This window comes from Vombatus ursinus, unplaced genomic scaffold (genome assembly GCF_900497805.2).
Source record: "Vombatus ursinus unplaced genomic scaffold, bare-nosed wombat genome assembly UNPS02007612.1, whole genome shotgun sequence".
NCBI lineage: Eukaryota > Metazoa > Chordata > Mammalia > Diprotodontia > Vombatidae > Vombatus > Vombatus ursinus.
This window is the reverse complement of record NW_020947390.1, coordinates 10775729-10801317: the sequence shown is the minus strand read 5'-3', so window position 1 is coordinate 10801317 and position 25589 is coordinate 10775729. Positions and strand designations below refer to the sequence as shown.

The window sequence follows — 25589 nt, the reverse complement described above, 5'->3', positions numbered from 1 at the left end:
TGTCCAAAGAAAACTTATCATCTCTCCCCTAGTCCCCAAACCTATTCTTATTCTGAATGTCTATATTACTGTCAAGTCCTTTCAGTCATCCAGGTTCACAACCTCAGATTCATCCTCAACTCCTCACTCTTTATCACCGCACATAGTCAATCAGCTCCATTTTGTTTCTATCTCTACAACTGACTTGTGCAGGCCTCTTCCTAGAGTCATTTAGGTGGCACCATGGATAGAGCTGAGCCAGCAGTCAGGACAACCTGAGTTCAAATTTGACTTCAGATATTCTCATATATATATATATATATATATATATATATATACACACACACACACACACATATATATATATATACACACACATACACATATATGTAAAACAAACCTGATTATCTGATTTCTCAGACCAGAAGAGATAAAAAGCAACCAAAAATAGGAAAAGTTGTAGGAAACATTCATATCAATAGTAGAAATAATTGGAGATGTTCTAATAACAAGAGAAAAAGAAGGAAAGCTACTATATTTTAGTCTAATTCAATAACTGAAACTCTTAACTCTGAATCATTAAGAAAGGTTGTTATATTCAACATACTGTTTGAAAAGGCAGAGAAATGTATCATGCATTCCAGAAAAGTTTATATCAAAAATGGCTAAATTTTTTTAAAATTTGGTACTTAAAAACTTCATTTGTCAAGACTCATCTTTATGAGTCCAAATCCAACCTCAGACATTTACTAGCTGCGTGACCCTGGGCAAGTCACTTAACCATATTTGCTTCAGTTTCCTCATCTGTAAAATGAGCTGGAGAAGGAAATGGCAAACCATCCCAGTATGATTCCCAAGAAAACTCCAAATTGGGTCACAAAGAGTTGGGCATGACTGGAAAACACCCAAACATATGGAAAATTCACTCATATGCAATCTCATTTCCTAGGAGACAGATAAATTAGGCAGTATTACATAAAAAAATACTCACCAATCTTCTACCAGTACATTATTTAGATATGTGAGCATTATGAAGGTCCACTGTAGTTGTTTATCCTCAAATAAGTCAATGGCCTTGGAATAAGATGCATCTTTACCATGTTTAATGGTTATTGTAGAAAAATTTATAGGGCCCACTTCTCCCAAGCAGCTTCCAACAGCCTCTACAAATAGAAACACCATTTTAGTATAAGCTTAATTTTCTGCAGAATTTCTGCAATGTTGAAAAAACTAAAATAATCTCTTAATGTCAAGAACATCTTACTGTTTCACAATTCAAGGTTCAACTATGTTGTAAAAGATTTAGAGTGAAGTAAAGAAACAAATTTATTTAGGCCTTGAATGACCTCAAATTTCTAACAGACACCAAAGCTCTTCTTAACACCAGTAACCTTCCAGTATCACTGAATGGCTGTAAGTCATGGAACACCACTGTCTCCAAAGAGGTCGTTCAGCCACTCAGCCAGTGAGCAATGGAGAGGGGAGAGAAAAACTAATTATGGCCTTTGGCATCTATATACTTAGGCATCTATGTATAGAATGTATGTAATAAACAAGGTGAACTTCAAATTTTAACATAAATTGATAAATTTATAGAAGTCACCAAGACTTGGTGTGATGAGATTTATAATTAAAATACAGGAGTGGAAAGGGTATACTTTATTCAAAGAAATACTTCCAATGAAAAGGGAAAGGGAGCAGCACTCTTAAATCATGAAAGTCTATGTGTATATAAAAATCGACAAATTAGAGAATGGGATGTACACTTGGGTGTGGATGAAAGAGGAGACAGAAATGGTTAAGTTTCACTCTGAAGAGCTAAAAAAAACTCACAAATGAGCCTAATTCTAGCACAACAGCACTCTGGAAATAGTAACTTTGTAGGGAACAATTTCAGTAGAATGATAAGGCCAGAAGCAGATTTAAGGATTTAGTCCAAATCACACTAAATCAAAACACATAATCAGAACAATTTTTTGGCACATGAACTTTAAACAAAAGTGACATAAACTTACACTGGAAAGGTGACAAGCATTACAGTAGTCATTTGGGACCCTGCAGGGTTCTGGCAGTGTCTACATTTGCATTAGGAGAAGGGAAATTATGGGTGCTTCTGACTTTCCAGACTTCAAGATCAGATCTCTGCTATAGTCTCACCCTAAAACCTCCATCTGTCATGCCAGCCCCCCGCTTCTCTGGTGCCTTTTTTTCTGGGGTTTCCATTTTGGAGAGGCCACAGGCTAGGCACTCTTAATTCCTTTCTGACTTCCTGGATTACCAATACCATGCCCCTCTTCAAGAACCTTCATTCTCCCCAGCTGCTTTTCAGTCCCCTTTTGTGTGATGTTTTCCCCAATAGAATGTAAGCATTGTTGAGGTGCTTTTTTTTTTGTGCTACTTGTATTATATTCCCAGGATTTATAGTGCTTAATAACTGCTTGCTGCCTTGTGAAAAAGAAGGCGATATTTTTCTAATTAGAAGGCTTAGAAAGGAATAGCTGGATACTGTGCTATTCCACAGAAGTTATGAGGAGGTGGCACAGCTGGAAGGGTAGAAACACTTTCCGTTACTACCATTTGTCATATTTGAGGCAATAGTGCTAGAACAATTTTGGGCTAGACGTTTCCTTCCCTCTCCTGTTCTGAATCTATGAAAATCTGTAAAAAGCAGAAAATTTGCTATCTATATTGAGAAAAATTGTTCCCGAACACATCTGGGAAAAAAAATCATTTTTTTCTACTGAACACAAAGCATAGAATGCTGCTTTACTCCATAAAGTCTAGTCTCAAAACTTTTATGTGGTTATGCTTCTCAGAATTCAGTGTAACTCTGACACGTCTGTTGACTAACTCTGGAAGCAAGAAGGCATTTATAATTTGCCCCAAGTCCTTTGCATATGGACATCTGTAATAACTGTTTAAATAAACAATTTACATGAATAAAACACTGTCCTATCATCCACTTTTAAGTCTGAGCAGGGAAAAAAAAAGTATGAAAGAAAACTGACTAACATGCCTCATTTTCCTAACACCCAAATTAACAAAACTGCACTATACTTTTCTATGGTGGTAAAGATTTTCATGTATAAGATCTAAACAACTGGTTGTGAAAATTTACAGACACTTATTAAGCTAAAAAATTTACCTTGTGGTATATGATTGTGATGGAATACTATTGTGCTATAAGAAATGATGCGCAAGATGCTTTCAGAAAAACCTGGGAAGACTTAGATGAACTGATGCAAAGTGAAGTGAGTAGAACCAAAGAACATCATACACTGTAACAGCAGTACTACAGAATGATCAACTATGAAAGACTTAGCCATTCTGATCAGTACAGTGATCTAAGACAATCACAAAGTACTTATGATGAAAAAAGCTACCCACCTCCAGAAAAATAACTGACAGAATCTGAATGCAGATTGAAACATACTTTTTTACTTTATTTATTTTTCTTGGGGTTTTTGGCCTGTGTTTCCTTTTACAATGTGGCTAATATGGAAACATGTTTTGCATGATTTCACAGGTATAATTGATATTTCTTATCTTCACAATGGGTGGGAGAGGGGTTGGAGGAGGAGAATTCAGAACTCAAAATTTCTAAAAAATGAATGCGAAAAATAAGTAATAAAATTTTAAAAATCATTTACCTAACACTTCCTTTTCACCAGTATGGTTTATTGCCATCTTGGATAGCTGCAGTAAACTCACAGTAAGCTTCACCATAATGCCATCTTGTGGGTTATCTAGGATTATGATGGAAAAAAATTATTATAAACATCCCATTTTTATTTAAAATACACATATACCAGTTCAAAAAGAAATATTTATTAAGCACTGTGTGCAAGACACTTGCTAGGGGCTGGGAATACAAAGGCAAAAGAGAAATAATTCCTGCTTTCAAGGAGTTTACACTCTACCAGATGAGATAACAATCACAACAAGGAATTAAATTATCTGACTATAATTCACTGGATCATAGATCCAGAGCTATAAGGACTGCCAGAGATCACTGAATTCAATTCTTTCCTTCTGTAAGATTTATAAATGATGAAGTTGAGGCCAAGGGAGGTTAACTGACTTGCCTATGGTCACACAAGTAGTAAGCAGATTTGAATTCAAACTATCCTAGTTTTGTTCATCAGTCCCTATGCTAAGTAAAAGTAAGCTCTTTAAGGGCAGAGCCTGGTTTGTTTTTGTACTTCTCAATGCTCTACAGAGTTGTCATTTCCTTAATGTTTGCTGATTTGCATTTCAAGTATCTTCCCCTCAGTAAGTGTGCATTAAACATGTTTGGAACATCCTTAAAACATAAAAATCAACCATATAAATGGTAAAAATGCAACCAGCAACATCTGAAACACAGGAAGAGAAAAGCTAGTGGGGCAAATTTTAGGATGAAAGACAAATGCTCAAAAGAATTCTAAAGGAACAAAATCATTGGTGCTGATAATAAAATGAAATCAACCTGACAGAAAGGCACTGGACTTGGAAAAGACCTAGATTTGAGTCATAGTTTTGCCAATCACTATTTTTATGACCGTGGAAGTCACTTAAATTTTTCAAGCTCTCATATGGACAAACGTAGCAATAATATTTTGGGAAGAACGTAAGAGCTGTGTGTGTGTGTGTGTGTGTGTGTGTGCTATTATTATAATGAAACCCAGAATATTAGCTTCATAAAGGACCTTCAGGAATTACTGGAATATAAACCAGTACATATTCTCTTTTTTTCAGGTCTCCAGAAGTGGAGCTCAACGAGGAATACAGAATTTACAACAAAAAAATGGATGTGCAGTTGGATTTCTACAGAAAAGATATTCTCACTGGCCCCATCTCTTTTGTTTTGTTGATGCAGTTTATCTTTACATCACAATCGTGATCCATCCCGAGAATAATTACTGTCAAGAAGAAAGATACATTTAAGAAAATCTACATGATTTAAATCATATGACACATAACTCTGATCATATTACTCTAACACTCAAAAACTTAGAATGACTCCTTATAGCCTACTGAATAAAATTCCAAATCGTTAACCTGGCATTCAAAGTGTCTCACAATTTGATCCCAATTTACTTTTCCAGGCTTTACCAAGTTCTCTTTACTTAGTTTATGCTTTAATCAAACTGGACTTTGTTATTAGTATGCAGATAAAATGACATGTTGTATATAAGAAATCACAGGTTTGCTTCCAAATTAAGATAATCTGATACATAAAAATCTAAACTCTAAAAAGAGATAAATTAGGGAAGATGAACATTATGAAAGAATTTTTGCTTTATTTCAAAACATTTATTAATTGAATTCCTCTAAATAATGAGCTTCTACAGTGTAAAAAAACACGTCACAAATAATTTAGTACCCTGAGACTCTTTCAAAAGGTCCTTCATCTGATCTTTATGTTGTTCCAATTGCTTTCGAAGTTCCTTTAATCCTTCAAGTCTAGTCAAAGGCAGTGAATCACAGACACTTACTGAAAGGAAATGGTTAATTTCCTAGAAAGGAAAAAAAAAATAATTTAAAATTGCTTCCAATAACAAACAAGAATTAAAGACTGATTTATGATAGCTATACAAAAAGTCTGCCAGTATATGGAATTGACCTTCTGAGGATGATTTAAAGGACAGTAGAGATAAGAATCTCAAGGGATAACAAGCAAGGGTGTGTTATAATACTTATCATTAAAGTACTCACACTGAAGAGACACTAAGTGTCTAAAATAAGTATGGTATAAAGATATGCACATAACATTATAACATGCACATATCAAACAGATAAATGTCAAACACACATAAAGTTCAATGAGATATTGTACAGGTCTCTCATTTAAAAATGAAGAAAATGAGGCCTGATAAGGCTAGGTGATTTGTCCAAGGTCACCCAACAAATGAGGGACTGGAATGCAGGTTTCCTGACTCTCCAGTCCAATGTGTTTTTCATTATACCATACTGATATTGAGGTCTAAGGGTACTGGGACCCTGAAATCACAACACACAGGTCTTGCCCAAAAGAATTCGACCCAAGTTTTCTTTCAGTCAGAGACAAGGTTTATTAGAACATCTGTCATATTGGGCAGAATCTAAGCATTTGTATCACTAATGCAAGCGGGCCAGATTTTAAGAATCTGAGCACCTTAATGGAGACAAGATGGACCTTATATACAGAAAGACTGTGGGAGGGATCTAGGAGTGGTCACGTAGTTTGGGGTGCCTGGAGGAGGGGTCTAAGGAAGACCTGGATGGGAGTGGCCAATAAACTGGGGTGAACAGAATGCCTGGAACCAGGACCCCATGGGCAAGGGAGAATGGAGTCTAGATAGGATTAAGGGTGGGAAGTGGCTAGGGGCCATCTGGAGGTATATTTAGGTGATAATGAAAGGCCAGTGGATAGGATTCTAGCCAGAGATTTGGCCATGAGGGGAAATCCAGGGTTTTTCCTTTTTGGGGTCTAGATCCCATCCCTATTACCAGCATTCAATGTTGTCCTCTTTGCAACTAAATGTTGTCTGACCTAAACCATCACCTATATAAGTTTTTCACAGCTGAAATTATTAGTAATAACACAGAAATATTTCATAATAATATCAATAATGTCAACCTATAACTATTCCCCCTTCCAGGAAGTCCAACTGTCCATTTTCCTGAATCATAATGAGGTCTAGATTCGTGGGGTGCTGGGACCCCGGCACAATACGCGGGCCCTGCCCGAATGAATTTGACCCAAATCTTCTTTCAACCAGAGACAAAATTTTATTAGGGATGGGCCATACAGACCAGACCCTTAAGGAATCTGAACAAGAGTGACACCGGTAAGGAGCATCATGAAGGATATCTCAGCGTTTAAATGGGGGCCAGGGTGGTTCTTATATATACTCAAGTAATTTTGGATGACCAGAGGAGGGGCTGGGAAGAGGATCTGGGTGACTGGAGGAGGAGTTTGGGGAGAATGGGAGTGTCTGGATGGGGTCACCCAGGAATAGACAATGAAGGGTTAGCCTTTTATTAGGGTAAAGTTTATTAGGAAGAGGTTGAATTGGGTCTGGATAAGATCAAAGGTGGAATATATCAAAAACTAGGATCAAAGCTTCATTAGAATATTAAAGGGAGACAGAGAGAGTGGGAATAAGAGATAAGGAAAGGTCAGTTGACTACAGTATAGCCTCAGGTAATCATTTGAGACCAGAGTGAGGTCAAAGAAAATTTAAGGGTTTTCTGGGGCCTGTAGACAAATGGGATCCAAATTCTTTTTGGGGAGCGGGGCAAAGGTCTCAGCTTGGGCCCATACCCCATCAATAAAGGTAAAAAACTAATAGAAACAATCATTCTTACCACAGTTTTGGTGAAAAGTAGAAATGAAAAGAGAAGAAAATAGAACACACACACACACTCATATCAAAATATAATTTTACTAAAAGCAAATTTGGCCCAACAACTCTATAAAAAAGCATAAAATTCAGTTCCAGATTTTAGATGTCTAAAATTGTGCTATTATTTATATACATCATAAAAGACACATGGCAGACTCAGTGAAAGCATTTAACTAGGAAAGGAAGACGGCAATATCTACAGATACTGCATGAAGATTGACATTTTTATATAATATATAGGAATAAATCTCTTCTTCCATTTCAAATTTTTTTTTCAAATTTTTCAAATTCAAGTCTTTCCTATGCGGTTACCGAACTGATCTTTGATCTAGCTTGGTGATCTCATCAGTTTCCAAGGACTCAATTATCACCTCCATGCATATCACTGTCAGATCTATTTATCCAGCCTTAATCTCTATGCTGACCTCCAGTCTCACATCTCCAAATGCCATTCAGATATCTTGAACAAGATATCCAAAAAACAACTCAACACGTCCAAAACTTAACTATCTTTTCCCCCAAATACTCCCCTCTTCCAAACTTCCCTCTTTCTGTCAAGGGCATCATCATCATCATCCTAATCACCCAGGCTCACAACCTAAGTATCATTCTTGACTCCTCCCTCTCTTACCTCACATAACCAATCTGTTGACAAATCATATAGTTTCTACACAAGGAACATCTCCTGAATATACCCTCTTCTCTCCTCTGACACAGATGACAAAAAAGTGCAGGCCTTCATCACCTCACACCTGGACTACTGCAATAGGCTTCTGGTTGGTCTCCTTGCTGCAAGTCTCTACCCACTACAATCCATCTTCCACTCAGCTATCCAAGCCAATGTCCTAAAGCATAAGACCAACCATAACCTTCATGACTTTCAGAACCCAACACACCTGTGCTCATGGTGGAGCCTGTTATTAGTGTTGCCCCCCTTCCATGGAGATGTCCAGGATCACGTGGCACAGGGCCAAGCAGGAAACTATCTGTTCTTTGTTTGCTGCCAGAGGGACAAATTCTGTGAGGCAGAAGGACAAGAACTCATTCAGACAGGTTTCTTGACCTTCATCACTGCATTCTCCATGGACCAAGAAGAAAAGATTTACATGTAGCACCACCTACAGAAGCACAAGATGCTGGTATGGGAGCTGCTGAACCAGCACGAAGCATACATTTACCAAGCTGGCTTGTTGTTCTGATCAGAGGGGAGACCCTCAGGTCCTGATGCTGCTCCCTATCTTACCGAGGTGCAGCAGGCCATGTGTTTCCAGGCTGAGTTCTGGGAGATGCTCTCCACAATCCCCCTCCTCATACCCTACCTAACCCCTACACTCAGATTTGGATCTGACTCTCCACTCTTCAGATCTGGGTCTTGAACATATTCTTTAGGCCCTCTCCACCCATACCTGTCTTCCTCACTCTGTGACTAGATCTCACCATCTTTACTCTGTCCCAAAAACTGGATGTTTTTCTTTACAACTGGAGACACTGATGATCTTCAGCTGCTGTTAAGAAAAGAATGACTAAGGGGGTAGAGCAAGGCCAGGGTATCTGATTCTGTGATTAGCTAGGGAAGTGGGGTTGAGATGTGAATGACAAAGCAATAATATGGCAAATTGAAAAAAGTTACACATATACCCCTCGCTCCCTGCTTAATGAACTCCAATGATTCCCTATTACAAAATCCTCTGTTTGGCTTATATAGCCCTTCTCAACTTGGCCCTTTCCTACTTTTCCAATTTTTTACATTTTATTCCTCTCTGTATCCTTTGTTATTGAGAGACATTGGCCCTCTTGCTGTTCCTTACACAGGACACTCCATCTCCAGACTCTGTACTTTTCATTGGGATCTACCAAGCCTAGAATGCTCTCCCTTTTTATCTCTACCTCATGGCTCCCCTGGTTTCCCTTCAAGTCTCAGCTCAAATCTTATATTCTGTAGGAATCTCTTCTAGTTTCCCTTAATGTTAGTTTCTTCCCCCTGAGAGTGCTTACTATCTATACATTATATACCTTGTATGTACATAGTTGTTTGCATATTGTTTTTCCCATGAGAATGTGAGCTTTTTGAGGGAAGAGATTTTTTTTTTGCCTTTCTCTCTATCCCAAGAGCTTAGTATGGTGCCTAGCATATAGTAAGCACCTAATAAATGCTTACTGACTGACTACAGAGCTCAATTTTGGAATCTACAGAGCTGGCAATGATCATATGGAATAGACATAGGAGACAAAGAGCCTGTGCAGGAGATCAGTTATCAATTTTTCAATACCTATTTTCAGATTCCACAAAAATGAAGCTAAACATAGTATTTAGTTTTTAAATGCCAACACAAGAAAGTTTCAAATCCATAAGAAGGAAAAAAATACACTGACAATATTATCTAAGTTTTCCCAAGATTCGCATTCTTTTAAAGACATGAAATGCTTCTTTACACAAACTCACTAAACTGGAAGAAGGCCTGTTTTCAAAATGGGCTCTGTTTTACAAGCATTGCCTCTGAGTAAGATTTAAGTTTAAATTAGAAAATTATCATTTTAACTCAGAATCTTTCATATTTTCCCTTCTGATATGAGATAAGATTGAACAGTGAATATTGTCATTATGTTTCTGACTCTCTTGGGGTCTGTATAATACTTATTGCAGGCAGGGATTCAGGCAGCAGAGAACTATTCAATCCCATCTAATTTAAGTACAATTTCTATTCAGTATATCACAGAATATCAGAGAGAAAAAGGATCTCAGGGGTCATCTAGAACAGCCTATTCCTGAAAAAGATTCTCTTCTACAACATAATCAACAAGTGGTCATCCAATACAGAGAAGCCTAGGGAAATTTATATGAATTGAAGCAAGGCCAAAAAAGTGGAACCAGGAAAACAATATAAACAATGACTACCACAACATAAATAAAAGTAACAATAATCAAAACCACATGATATTAAATTATAATGACCAAGGTTGGTCCCAAGGAAGAGATATGAGAAGGTACTTCAACCCCCAACTTCTTTGTAGAGGTTAGGGACTATGAGTGTGTAACATTGTATATACTGTTAGGTTTTTTCAATATGTTGATTAGTTTTTATACCAATAAAAATTTATAAGTTGGAACCTCCAGTTGGAACAACTCCACCTTATTAAGGTTCCACCTTACATCCATCAGATTGGCAAAAAGGGCCAAAACTGAAAATAACCACGTTGGAGAGCCCATAGGAGGTCAGGGTTACTCATACACTGCTGACAGAAGGAGGATGTATGGAATGGGAAGCAAACATGCAACGCTGTCCTCTGCTTAGCAAGAAAGAAGGCCAGAAAGTAGTAAGAAGTAGCTGGTCCCAGGGATCTATTCTGTACCTGGGAAAACTTGCCACACACTAACAGGGCATTATCTGTAATTTATATGGCATCCAAATATACAAAACAACATCAACATACTGCCTGATGAGTCTCATGGCCACACTAAGAATCATAAGAATCACAGTAACCATATCAAAGGCAGATCCAGGAGTATAGAAAAGGCCAACATATTTGGGCATAATTGATATTCTTATTTTAAAGTCATACCCTAACATCCCCAAATCTGGCTCTGCAATGGTTATGAGGTTAGTTCTGAAAATAGAAACCACAGCTTCTGTCTATACATCTGAGCATATACTAACTTCCATCCTTAGTGTTTCCCTCTAAAATGCAACCTAAATTCAGAGTTTATTTTAGTGACTCAGAACAACAAAGTAACTAGTAACAACAAAAATACTGGACAAGGGAACAAGACAATGTAGCTGACACCTCTCCTGTACACCACTGAAAGAGCTTAGATTCTTATAATCTAGCCACTGCTCAGATTCCTAAAATCAAGCCACTGTTCAGATTCTTATAATCTAGCCACTGTTTAGATTCTTATAATCTAGCCACTGCTTATTCATGTTCAGACTCCTTAAGAGTCTGCCCAATATGACAATGTTCTAATAAACCTTGTCTTTCGCTGAAAAAAAAAAAATATCACTGAAAGAAACTCAGCAATCTCATTCATTAATCTGAGATGAGTACTCTGAAAGGATGAAAGATAGCCTTATGATTATTTTTTCAAACTCTCTACCAGGTTATTCCATGTACCAATTTCTGGACACTTTTTTCCTAACCATTCCAGTCATGCAGGTTACCTATTCTTCATCACATAGAAATTAAGTAACAGGTTAGTTATCACTTTACCTCCACGAGTGAAAAGGGTCCTTTACTGTATTTGATTTTCTGCTGAGTGATACGTAAGTCCTTAAAGGCATCATGGTCAGGAAATGGGTCTAGGAGTCTAATTGTATGATAAAGGTTTTCATTGTCTTTGTTATCTATCACTAGGTATTTCAACAAGTCCAAGACCTAAATGTAAATAGAAAAAAAATGGCTTCATTAGAATTCACACAACTATAACAAACTGCCACTATAATCAAGGAAATCAAATGTATTAAATAGTTGCTTTAAAAATACACAATACTGTGTTTTAAAAACTGCAAAAGCACTAGAACACTTAAAATGAGCAATTTCTGACATATGGTTATATTTAAAACATTCCTTTAAAAATCCAGTAATAAAAGGTAAACATAAGACACATGATTCTTACCAACAACATTCCATTTTAAGGAAATACTTGTTAAGATGGTCCAGAAAATTACCTGCTCCTGAATCGCCAACTGGTCACCCACTAAGGGTATAACTGTCCCCACAATAACATGAAGGTGGCTTTCCAAAGCATCCTTACAGTAAGTCACTGCTGTCTGGCAAACTTGACTTAACAGGTCACAGCAGAGTGAAAAGCTGCGTAATGATATATCCATGAAGTGAGAAGGCCTAATACAGGAAGAAAAAACTTGATTTTAAGTCATTTTTTTCCTGGTCCAAAAGCCAAACACTTCTATTCATCTCCTCTAATTCTTACATAGATTGGCAGAGTAATTGTTTTTATAAAATCACATATTTTAACACACAGTAAGAACTGAAATGAAAAATCAAAACAGCAGACAATAAAAAATGTATGGCCATGTGCAAGTCAATTAACCTCTCAGGCCCTCAAACTTTCTAAGACTATAAATTAAAAGATATCACTTATCTGCATTAATGAAGGGAGTTAAAGAAATGTGAGTTCCCCATATCAAAGATTTACAGATCTGTCCCTCCCCCTACAAAATTTAGATGTTATTCTACATAGAGTTTATTTTGTGAAAATGTAGCAATAAACTATAGAGATATAATTTAAAAGTAAAATTCAGAAAACCTTTATTTGCTGAGTAATTTCAGTCTCAATTTCTCTATCTGTAAAACTAAGATGATACCTGCATTACTTATAGGATTTGTTGTGAGGATCAAGTAAGATAATGAATGTAAAGTGCTTCACAAATCTTAAAGTACTATATAAAATATCAGAGATCACTGTTCTGAAAAATATCTTGTGGGCTCCTACATCTTAAGATAGTATCTTTAAAGACATATTTGAAATAATGTGAACAGAGTGAGGGATAAGAGTATATAAGAGTATAACATTTTTATGGCGATTTCTATGTGCCAGGCACTACGCCAAACATTTTACAATTATTATCAAATTTGATTCCCACAATAATCCTGGGAGATAGGTGTTAAAGTGAAGCAAACAGAGCTTAAGTGACTTGCCCAGGGTCACATAGCTAGTGCCTGAGGCCAGATTTGATCTCAGGTCTTCCTGACTCCAGGCTCAGCACTCTACGCACTGTACCATCTAACTGTCCCTTGGATTATACCAATCAAATAAAATACTTACCGGCTATTGATACAGTGGATCAGGGTATAAATAACATCTCGAAGAACAAAAGCCCAAGCTCCACCCAAGCCACTTTTTATGTCTCTCAGTAACAAACTAACAAAGAGATGATATATTTTAAGAATTCTATTTTTTTTATACACATTATTTGTTTCAGCTGCTTGTTCACATATGGCTAAAAGGATTTTCTGGAAGGAATCCTAAAAAACAAACCAAAAAAACTTTAATGAAAATCTTCCTAAATACATGAATTACCATATTCAAAAAATAAACTATTTTTTACTCAAAAGTGCAAATACAATTTAGACACATTAGACCAAATGCAAAATGTTATTTCAAAAGTTATGAATTACTTCCTTAAGCTATTAAAGCCGGTTTTTAAAAGGTGCTTATTTTTTTCAAATGAGCTATAATTTGGAGGAACGTTCTTATACAAAAGTAAATCTGCTCCCATAAAGAAATGCCCAAAGTGACATGTGTGCCATCCATCCTTAGGATAGGAGAATCTAGGGGAAGAGGAAAACCTTAAAGACAGCATAACAAGAAAAGCCACCTCACTAAGCAGATTGGACTACATTCCCATTAAAGAGAACAACTTAGGAAAACTTCAGGCGGGACCTAGATTAGAATTTACCTGTGAGTGCTGCCTCAGCCTTATTCCCAATCCTAATACCCAAAGCTTTGAGTCATTTCTTTCTAACTACAATAACTAAAAGGAATGTAACCTATAAACTTTATACACCAACTGTGATACAAAGACAAATAAATACTAGTGTGTGAAACAAAGTTATAAAACTAAAATTTTTTAGAGATTTTCTACCTTCTACAAAAGATAACTATTTCCTCTGATGGATTTAATTCTCTATTTTTACATTCTTAAATCATCTTTCATTTTCTTCAAATTAATCTTCTGATTCCTCTCCACAGGACTTTCTCTTTCATGCCATAAAAATCTCTTCACCCTGGAAACTCACTCCAACCTTAGACTACTTCTCAAATCAGCAGTAGCCTTCCTCTATATGGTCTTACCTTCTGATTGGCTGGTCCCTCACAGAACCTACGATTTAAGGAGGCCCAAGCCAAAGATATCTTCATCCCTCTCCAGGCTGCGGTGCTGACTCATCTCCAAAGGACTTTCTGTACTCCCTCACCCCTCATGTTTCATCTCCCTTTTACTTTTTTATGTTAGCTTCCCTCATTAAAACATAAACTACTTGAGGGCAAGGACTGTCTTTCGGTTTCTATTTGTATTTCCAGTGCTTAGTACTATTAAGTGCTTAATAAATGATTGTTTACTAAGACAGAGTCGGAGTTCATAAGACATACAAAGAAGTCATATTTCTAGCTGAAAGATAAATGAATTTCTTTTTGGTTATCTGATTCATAATTTTATACTTACTGGGTTCTTAGAAAGAATGTCTAAAATACTTTTAGACTTGGTTTTATGGCAATTGCTGATATAAGCCAAAGTTGCTTTAATCACATGTGATGGAAAATGTGGAGGATTAGGTGCAGGATCAAGGTCCCTAAAAATTATAAGAAATAATGAAGTGATAATCATCGGAGTAAGATTGCTTGGAAAATATTTCAACTTTGTTAAGGACAAGAACTGCCCAAAGAAAAACGACAGCATGTAATGAGCAAAATAAAAATTGACATTAAAAGCAGGAGTCGGGGCAGCTAGGTGGCGCAGTGGATAGAGCAACCACCCTAGATTCAGGAGGACATGATTTCAAATCCGGCCTCAGACATATAACACTTACTAGCTGTGTGACCCTGGGCAAGTCACTTAACCCCACTGCCCAGCCCCCCTTCCCCCAAAAATTAAAAAAAAAAAAAGCAGGAGTCACATTTTTATCGGAATAAAATCATAACAGATATACTTCCAATGAAGTCTGTGTATTTCTAATAACAAATCAGTAACAATTACCCATTTGACCATTCTATTAAAAGTGATTTGCTTAGGATAATATAAAGAATCTATGTCAGATATAAAATGACATTTTGATTACTATTAATTCAAATACAAATATAAATTTTTTGTTAATATGAATTTCCAAGACACTGGCAATAGTTATGTATTTTGAGACAAACAAACAGCATGTCATTTTAAAGTCAAGCCAATCAGTCAACTATAAAGAATACAGAGCAAAGTGTGTGTGTGTGTGCACATGGGTGTGTAAGCACAACGTTCAGTGCGACTACCTTACCTAGTTATCATGTTGGGACTTGTGAAATAGTAGAAATAAAGCTGGAGAGTACAAATTAGAGAGGGTCTTGAAAACCAATCAATCAACAAGAATTTTATTAAGTGCTTACTAAATGCCAGGAAGAGAAGCACAGACTGAATTCAGTATGTAATAGCACCTAATTTTTTCTCCTCCTTAATTATAAAATGCTTTATACAATGAATGGTTCAAGTCAAAGCTCTACTAAGAATGCAGTAGAGGGAATGTTTTCCTCAAGCCCTTCAACACTGACAAGTACCATTTTCTGTCATCTCTGCCAATTTGCTGGGGGTGAGGTGAAATCTCAGAGATATTCTGATTTACATTTCTCTTATAGTTAATGTTTTTGAGCAATCTTTCATATGGTTAACAGTTCATAATTCAATTTGGAATTCTGAATAAGAAGGTGACTAAAATATCCATACTCTTTCACCAAGAGCTCCCACTGTTAAGCATATACTCCACAGAAACCAAAATATTCAAAGCAGCATTTTTTGTAGTAGCAAAGAAATGAAAACAAAGTAGGTGCCCATTGTTTGGGGGAATGGCTAGACAAAATGTTTTAAGAGAATGTAGTGTGACATGATAAACACTGAATATGAAGAAATCAGAGAAGAATAGGAAAAAAAGCTACTAATAAGTAAATAGTCAACCTGTAGCCTACGTGGTACCAATATATAAAATGCCAGCCAAACTGTCTTTATGTTCTTCACATAAGACATTCCAGCTGTTGTCTCCGTGCCTTAATGCCTGAAATGTCTTCTCTTCTCGTTTTTACCTCTTAAGATCCCAAATTTAATTCAAAGATTAGATCAAATGCAATTTTCTTGATGAGAGCTATGTGGATGATCACAACTGCTACTGCCTTTTCCCCAAAATTACCTACTATTCACTTTGTACACATCTTGTATATAATTACATATGTACATTTTGTCTCCCCCAAGAAAAGGTAAGCTCTTTGAAGACAAGGACTGTTTCACTTTTGTTTCTGCATCCCTGGCACCTATCACAATGCCTGGCACATGACTGACACATAACAAGGTCTTATTGATTTGAACTGATGAAGAACAAAGCAATCAGGACTAAGAAAACAATACATAAAACTACAACATAAAAAGAAAGAACAATAAAATTAAAATACAAATCTGAACAGTAATTATAATGACACTGAATGTACCCACAAAGAAGAGATCAAAAAAACAGTCTCCTCCCTTCTTTGCAGAGAATGGGGTTACATGGGTACGCATATGGTTAAGATTTGGCTGATGTACAGGTTCCTTTTGTTGAACTCCTTTTTTGATTCTTTGTGACGAAAGATGACTCACTTAGAGGGAAGAGAGATTGATTTAAAAATGAAGGCTGTATAAAACCAAGATATTAATATTAAAGAATTTAAAACTATGAGACACGAGGCCTTTGAGTAAACAAATCATATAAGACGACTTTTTAAAAGAAGCTGAGTTTGGATGCAATATGCAAGATGAATTATAATTTTTTGGTCCAGACTAGTGATGTCATTCTTTCCTTCCATATAGATTTGAAACTCATCTTTAACTGTCAATCTCAGAGTTGCCTAGGGCACTGAGAGGTTAAATAAATTATTCAAGAGCACAACCACAGTGTCAGTCACACAACCTGAAATGACGTCTTCTTGACTAGTGCTTGAACCACTATACAACACTGTCTCCCTGCATTAATGACTGGGCTCTTAAGGTTTCTGTATCATATACCCCTCTGGGTCTGGTGAAGCCTATGATTCCCTTTTCAGAAAAATGGTTATGAAGAATAAAAACAAAATGTACAGGAATATAAAAGAAATAAAATGTATGAAATATAGTTATCAAAATATGTTTTTTAAAAAAGTTCATGGACCCAAACTTAAGTATCCCTCAATCAGAAGGAAAGAAATATGAAGCAGGGACACTTGTTTAAGGACCCTATTGTATAACTCTAGGTGTTATGTGTAGTGGTGCTGGACTAAGATGGGAGTGGGAGGAATGGAAAAGGGGTAAATCCAAGAGACATTTCCAAGAAAGACAGGACAAGGCCTGCTAACATATTAGAAACTAAAAGGATTATATTAAGTCACAGAAAATGGAATTAAGTGTATTTTCATATTTCATGTAAGTCAAGGTAAGTGAGTTTCAGAAAAGAATAGCTTCTTAACAGTGTTACATGTTGCAGAGATCTTGATGAAGATGAAATCTCAGAAAAGGCATTTAGAAGATCACTAGTAAAATTAGAGGCTCAATTTCACTCTAATGATAGGGCTAGTGGCCAGGTTACAGAAAATCCCAAAGTGATTAAGATGACTAAGAAATCATGAAGGTAACAGGTATAGATTGTAAATGCAGGTATTTGGAAAGAAAAGGAAAGCCAGGGACAAGATAGCATTTAAAAGGGGTAGGAAGGTCAAGGAAAGGTTTTTTTTTTTCTCCCTTAAACTAGGAAGGAAATTCTGACAAGAACTTAGAATCAGATCATATTTTGAACTATAGATAACAATTTTAAAGTGAACAAGCATAGATTTGACATAACATTCAATCTTGAAAGACACAGAAACTTCTGAAGATGTCAAGACTATTCCACCTGCCACCCCTCACCCCTGAATGCCCCATCCCCCAGGCAATTTAAAGCTGTGGTTATTTCTTTAAGTTTTAAAAACTTAAAAAAGTTCATACCCTGAAAAGTTAGAGAGGTCAGTGCTTTCACCAGCTTCAGCATCTGCTGGCTCATGTAACGTCATCAACAATTCCACTATGATTTCTGCCAAGTTACTGTTAAGTAAGTGATCGATCTGCAAAGACAAAAATTAGGACACTGAAACTCCCTGACTTGCAAATGCTTGGCTTACTCATGAATCTCCTTCAAGAGAAAAGCCAATCTAAGAAAAGGAACTTTCTCCATTCCTTTCCTACTTCTGCTTGGAATTTTCCATGTTCTTTACCTAAAAATTGCAGGGCTAGTGGTAGTGACTGAGGTTTAAACTCCTGAGGCTAATTATCTCTCCTATCCATCACTATGACTAGGAACTTTGGTAAGTCTTACAGAAGCTTTCTCAGCCCTCCAATTTTTCCAATTTGACAGAGTTCTGAATCCACCCATCCTACCTCCTATAATGAAATACTTAGGATAGTACAAGTCTGCATGTTCCCCTAAAATGTATATGAAACTTAAAAATTTACTGCAAAAACCAATCATTGGTATGTAATTTAATCTTTTTTTTTTTTTTGGCCAGGCAATGGGGTTAAGTGACTTGCCCAGGGTCACACAGCTAGTAAGTGTTATGTGTCTGAGGCCAGATTTGAACTCAGGTCCTCCTGCATCCAGGGCCAGTGCTCTATCCACTGCACCACCTAGCTGCCCCTATGTAATTTAATCTTTTCCTTATAGGACCTAAGTGAAAACAATGATGATATAGGAGAAAATTACTTAGCTCTTAATCTCTGCATTCCTAACAGTAATTCAAACAATTACAAAACCTCAAAAAAACTGTGTTTGCTTGTGTCAGAGACAGGAAAATAAGGGAAAATGTATGAGACTACATTTTATTCAATTGTAAGGTAGGGAAGAAGAGGAATCCTTATCAGAAGCAATCAGGGTAGCAGTGGAAAGGTGGCAGCAGACAAATAGGATGTCACTCTTGACAAAGAAATGCTCTTGGGAAGTTGCACCAAAAGGAATCCCTAAGCCCCACATAACCTCTGTTGGCATGGAGCTCTTAATCTTTGTACCCCTTAAACCCAAGAGCCACTCACTGGCTTCAAGCTATGGGAGTGCCTACTCGTGTTGCCTAAAAAGTTTGAAAAGTTCTCTAACCCACTGAAAGGGAAGACCAAAAGATACCTGATATCCCATGATGGATCATTTCCCCATGAAAATATACTTACGTATTTCAAGTTTTTGTCTTTGCTTTTGTTTGGGGCAGGGTGGAGGAGAGATAGGGTTTAGTACATGTTTTGAAAACAGATTAAACAAGTTTTTAAGTGTTGACCTCTGTATATAACTACTATATAATAATATTATATGGAAAAATGTGTTTCAAATAACTAGCTTACAAAAAAAATCTGGATTCATAATTTGAGGTTTGCCATTGTGGTTAATACTTTGAAGTCTATCAATGAAGTTTATCAAATCTTTTACCTTGACTCATTTTAAAGCATCACTCAGAAGATTTTACCTATCCTCCTTAGTTTATTTCAAATATACCTCCATGTAAAACTTCAACCCTGATACATCATTTAAGTATAAAAGAATTAACGCTAAACACATTAATAAAACCTTAAGTCTGAAATCTAGTGGCACTAATGAATAGATTAAAAATGTAGATGTACATGTAAATATATAAGAAACAGTTGATCATACCTGTTTCCCTAAGATATTTTCATCTTTAAGCATATCATATACTTTAGTAGCAGTATCTCTTCGCTCTGATATATCACTGTCCCCCATGCTCTCAAAGGCAAAATATGGAAGAATGTTTACAAGGATCTTTGGAAAGCAATCTGTTAGAAGGCTTTTCCAATCCTTCTGAATCTGGTCAGCAATGGACTTTACATCTTCAAATTGACCTCTCATCACCAAAAGTGGAATCAAAACCTTATAGCAAGACCTGTGGATGAGATCATTTTAAATTACAAAGAGTAATTTTTTTAAATTCCATTTTACAATGCTGCTCCCTCCTACCCCCATCTCTGTAATCTGAATTTATGAAACACTGATATGTAAAACTCTTGGTAAAGAAGGTCCTTGTAACAATACAGATCTGCAGTTTCTAAGAGAGTTGCCTAGCAGACAATGGGAAGTTAAATGAGTTGCCTATGGCCACACCAGTAATTTCATATCTATTAAGATGCAACTAGGGGCAGCTAGGTGGTGGACTTCTGACTCCGGTCCTGGAGTCAGAAGGACCTGAGTTCAAATCCGGCCTCAGACCAAACACTTGACACATACTAGATGTGTGACCTTGGGTAAGTCACTTAACCCCAACTGTCTCACCAAAAAAAAAAAAGAAAGAAAAAAAAAGATGCAATAAACCAAGATGGCGAAGTAAAAGCAGGGACTCCCTTCCACAAATCCCTCCAAATACTTGTTAAAAATGACTCAAATTCTAGAGCAGCAGAACCCACAAAGACAGAGTGAAACAAACTTCCAGCCCAAGACAACCTGGATGGTCGAGGGCTGGGAGAGGAGCTCAGTTCAGTGTGGCCCACCCCTGGCATACCTGGAGCTTGCCTCAGGGGACTGAATTGCAGGTAACAGTGGTAGTTTCCAGACTTCTCAACTCATAAAAGCCAAAGACAACTTAAAAGGTCAGTAGGAAAGGTCTGTTGGACCTGGGTGAGAGAGGAGTGCAGTCTGGGCCCCGTGGCAGTGGAGACTGCTTCTAGACCTCTCAGCCCACAGACGGGAAGGGGATCGAACAACTGATCAGAAGATTATAGGAATCTCTTTGCTGGCACTGAGGCAGGATTCTGTTGCTTTGCCCATACTCGGATCTGAGTCACAGTTCTGGGGCAAGGACAAACACTAGTATAGCAGAACCTGTGGCAGCAGTGGAGAAGGGACCGTCCTCACAGTTCCAAGGCAGAAAAGAGTGCTTGTGGTCACTCACAAACCAGAGCACAGGCCAGGAGAGGAGTAAGCACATCTCCTTAGATCATACCACCTTGGAAGAAATGAAAACTTACAGGTCCCTAGAAGTATCTTTGAAAATAGCTGCACAAACCCCTGAAGCTTGGGACAGTGCACCCTCCACACTGGAAGCACAGCTCTACTTTAACAAAGAGTTAAAAAGTCAAGTAACTGGCTGGGAAAATGAGCAAACAATGGAAAAAAAACTCAGACTACAGAATCTTACTTTGGTGACAAGGAAGATCAAAACATACAATCAGAAGTGGACAACAAAGTCAAAGCTCCTACATCCAAAGCCTCCAAGAAAAGGAGACTTGCTTGCTAAAGGAGATCCCCCCCAAAAAATACTGAAGAAAATAACACCTTAAAAAATAGACTAACACATAACACTTACTAGCTGTGTGACCCCGGACAAGTCACTTAACCCCCATTACCCAACCAAAAAAAAAAAAAAACCCAAAAACAGACTAGACCAAATGGCAAAAGAGGTCCAAAAAGCCAATGAAGAAAAGAACATAAAAAGTAGAATTGGCCAAATGGAAAAAGAGGTCCAAAAGCTCACTGAGGAAATAATTCCTGAAAAATTAGAATGGAGCAAATGGAAGCTAATGATTCTATGAGAAATCAAGAAATTATAAAACAAAATCAAAAGAATGAAAAAAATAGAAGACAATGTGAACTATCTCCTTGGAAAAACAACTGACCTAGAAAACAGATCCAAGAGAGATCATTTTAAAATTATTGGACTACCTGAAAGCCATGATCAAAAAAGAAGTCTAGACATCATCTTTCAAGAAATTATCAAGGAAAACTGTCCTGATATTCTAGAATTAGAAGGTAAAATAAAAACTGAAAGAATCCACTGATTACCTTCTGAAAGAGATCTTAAAAGGAAAACTCCCAGAAATATTATAGCCAAATTCCAGAGTTTCCCGGTCAAGGAGAAAATATTGCAAGCAGCCAGAAAGAAACAATTCAAGCATTGTGGAAACACAATTAGGATAACACAAGAGTTAGCAGCTTCTATATTAAAGGATTAGAGGGCTTGAAATATGATATTCTGGAGGTCAAAGGAGCTATGATTAAAATCAAGAATCATTTACCCTGCAAAAATGAGTATAATCTATGAGGGGAAAAAACTGACAGTCAATGATGTAGAGGACTTTAATGCATTCTTGAGAAAAAAACCAGAGCTAAATGGAAAAACTGACTTTCAAATACAAAACTCAAGAGAAGCATGAAAAGGTAAACAGGAAATAGAAATCATAAGGGACTTATTAAAGTTGAACTGTTCCCTTTCCTACATGGAAAGATGATATTTGTAACTCAAGAGATCTTTCTCATTATTAGGGTAGTTGGAAGGAATATATATACACACACACACACACACACACACACACAGAGGACACAGGGTGATTGAATATGAATGGATGACATCTAAAAAATAAAATTAAGGAATGAGAGAGGAATGTACTAGAAGAAGGAAAAAGGGAGAGGTAGAATGGGGTAAATTATCTCACATAAAAGGCAAGAAAAAGCTTTTACAATAGAGGGGAAGAGGGGGTAGGTGAGAGGGAATGATGGAACTTTACTCTCATTGGATATGGCTTAAGGGGGGAATAACATACACACTCAACTGGATATGGAAATCTATCTTATCCTACAGGAAAGTAGGGGGAAAGAGGATAAAAGAGGGAGGGGTGATAGAAGGGAGGACAGATTGGGGGAGGGGGGTAATCAGAAGCAAACACTTTTAAGAAGGGACAGGGTCAAAGGAGAGAATAGAATAAACAGGGGGCAGGATACCATGATGGAGGGAAATAGAGTTAGTCTTTCACAACATGGCTATTATGGAAGTGTTTTGCATGACTACCCATGTAAAACCTGTATCAAGCTGCTTGTCTTCTCAATGAGGGTGGCTGGGGAGGGAGAAAGGGAGAGAATTTGGAACTCAAAGTTTTAAAAATGAATGTTAAAAATTGTTTTTACATGCAACTGGGAAGTAAGATACACAGGCAATGGGGCATAGAAATCTATCTTATCGTACAAGAAAATAGAACGGGAAGGGGATAAGAAAAGGGGGGGTGAGCTAGAAGGGAGGACAGATTGGGGGAAGGGGTAATCAAAATGCATGCCATCATAGAGTAGGGCGAGGGGAGAGATGGGGAGAAAATTTGGAACTCAAAATCTTATAGAACTGGATGTTGAAAACTAGAAATAAATAAACAAACTGGGGGAAAAAAACTTTAACAAAAAAGATGTAACAATGAAATTCACATTTTGTGATGTAACTGGTCCTCACTACACCTAGCAGCTTTCAATAAGGTTCTTAAAAGCACAAATGATGTGGTTTTTGCTGGTTCATCATCCACAGCAAGTCTTCTAAATGTGGGTATAGCCCATGCCTGCCCCCACAATCCCTCAGATGAATTCTAGATCAAGTCTCTCTCCTGAGTTCCAGTCCCACACCCTCAACTACCTATGGGACATTTCAAACTGAATCTCCCATATATGTCACAAACATATCCAAAAATAGACTCACTATCATTCCACCCAAACATTCTCCACTTATCCTGTGACTGTTAAAGGTACCTCCACCTTTCCAGTCTTCTAGGCTCAATCTCAGTGTTATCCTCAATCCCTGACTGTCCTTCATGCTACACAATCAGTCAGCAAATCTTGCCATTGCAGCTGTCCCTTTCCCATCACTCAAGACCTTTAACATTCCTTTCCTGTACTACTGTGACGGATTCCTCAATGGCCATACTTGCATCAAGTCTCTTCTCATTCCTACCCAACCCCACATAGCTACTGAAGTGACTTTCCTTAAGTACAGATTGGGCCATATTATTCCACTACTCCACAAAATCCAGTGACTTTGAGTAAACAATAAACTCAATAACCTCACAACCTAGCCCAAACCAATCTTTCCAATATCATTATCTATTAATCCCCTTTCCATTCTCTAGGATCCAGCCAAATTGGCCTTCTTACTGTTTTTGTTCAGTGTTCCTCTGGTGTTAGGTCCTTTGAGCCTTTTCAGAGCTGCTTTCCACCTTTAGTGTCCACCTGACTCACCCAACTCTCACCTGTGGGTCCAAGAAGCTGCAGTATGTACAGAGGCCACACCCTGGCAAATCATTTCAGCTGATGAGCTAAAACCAAGTAGAGGGTAACCAACAGGTCTCAAACCCTTCAGTGAATTAGGAGGGTGTCTCCCCCAGACATGCAAAGATTTCCCTTGGTGGAATAAGCAGATGAGAACAGTGCCTAAGCAGGCTTTACAGAGCACTTAGAGCTTGGTTAGACATAAAAGATGCCAAGGTCATGGGAGACACTGACAAAGGACCACCCAGCATGGCATGCCCATTTCAAAGAAGGGGCTATGCTCTATGAGCAAAGCAGATTTGCAGTAGCTCAAAAGAAATGTGAGATGTGCAAATTTAGAAACATCTCTACTCCAAATGTTCATATGGCTTATTTGTGCACAATGTGTGGTAGAGCCTTCCAAGCTTGTACTAGTCTGATCAGCCACAGTTGGGCACACTGTACCTTGACTCCAACACAGTGATGTCAATTTTGGTCCTCTTCAAGAACAAAGGACAATAACTAACATAAAATATTCCGTTCTTTGCGCTGTCCTCCATGACTATAAGAAACTCTTTTCTTACCCTCCACCTCTCAGAACCCTTTGCTTCCTTTCCAACTTAACTCAAGAAACTTTATACTTGAAGCCGTTCCTGATTCCCCCAACTGCTCCTGCCCTTCCCAAACTACCTTGCCTTTATTTTGTATATGGTAAACACTCTTCTTACAACTTACAATCCTCCATCTACTTTTCAATCCAGCAACAATTGGTTCCTTTCTGTCCCTCCATCTGTTCGCTGCAGGAACTTTCACAGGCTGTCCCTCATGCCTGGAATGTTCTCCCTCCTGATCTCTGCCTGCTGGACCCCCTGGCTTCCTTTAAGTCCCAGATAAAATCCTACTTTCTACAGAGACATCTTTCCCAATCCTTCTTAATTCTAGTGTCTTTCCTCTACTGATTATTTCTCATTTGTAAAGTTTTTATCTTATTTGTCGTTTGTTTGCATGTTGTCTTGTTCTTTAGATTGTAAGAGCCTCAAGGGCAGGGACTATCTTGTGCCTTTCTTTGTATCTCCGGCTCTTCCACAGTGCTTAGAACATAGCTTAATAAGTGCTTACTGAGTGACTTGAATAACATGAAGGGAATTAAGGTATAAGAAGACTGAAAAGTTAAGAATGTATATGTAATGTATTTTCTCCTCAGCAGAATGTAAACTCCTAAGGGCAAGGGTTATTCCAATTTTGGTCTTTTTTATCTCCAGAGCCTAGGACAGTGCTTGGCACACAGAAAATGCTTAAAAAATGCTTGAAAATGGACTTCTACAAAAGTATGAGTCTCCTGTGAAGTCTGCAAGCCTTTGGCTTATTCATTTTCTTAATTCTGAACCATATACTCAAATACATTTTTCACCTTCTTTCCCTTTTGCATTTAAGATACTGAGTATCACTACACACACACACACACACACACACACACACACACACACACACACACACACACACACACAC

At 37.4% G+C, this 25589-nt stretch overlaps 1 protein-coding gene and 1 long non-coding RNA gene across 9 annotated transcripts in view; one reads left to right on the top strand and one right to left on the bottom strand.

The window, feature by feature from the left end:
- LOC114033876 overlaps nt 1-5074 on the top strand; it is a 39680-nt gene extending 34606 nt beyond the window's left edge. For both annotated transcript variants that reach the window (XR_003568047.1, XR_003568046.1), the window contains exon 4: nt 4717-5074. This is a non-coding gene — a long non-coding RNA (uncharacterized LOC114033876). The remainder of the gene's footprint in view (nt 1-4716) is intronic.
- Nucleotides 1-25589, bottom strand: part of ATM (ATM serine/threonine kinase) — a 123277-nt gene that overhangs the window by 49692 nt on the left and 47996 nt on the right. For all 7 annotated transcript variants that reach the window (XM_027849493.1, XM_027849492.1, XM_027849491.1 and 4 more), the window contains 9 exons: nt 19725-19971; nt 18041-18156; nt 14531-14657; nt 13132-13331; nt 12014-12188; nt 11556-11720; nt 5345-5477; nt 3630-3725; nt 971-1142 (listed from right to left, as the gene is read on the bottom strand). In XM_027849493.1, the coding sequence (XP_027705294.1) occupies nt 971-1142; nt 3630-3725; nt 5345-5477; nt 11556-11720; nt 12014-12188; nt 13132-13331; nt 14531-14657; nt 18041-18156; nt 19725-19971 (1431 nt within the window). The remainder of the gene's footprint in view (nt 1-970; nt 1143-3629; nt 3726-5344; nt 5478-11555; nt 11721-12013; nt 12189-13131; nt 13332-14530; nt 14658-18040; nt 18157-19724; nt 19972-25589) is intronic.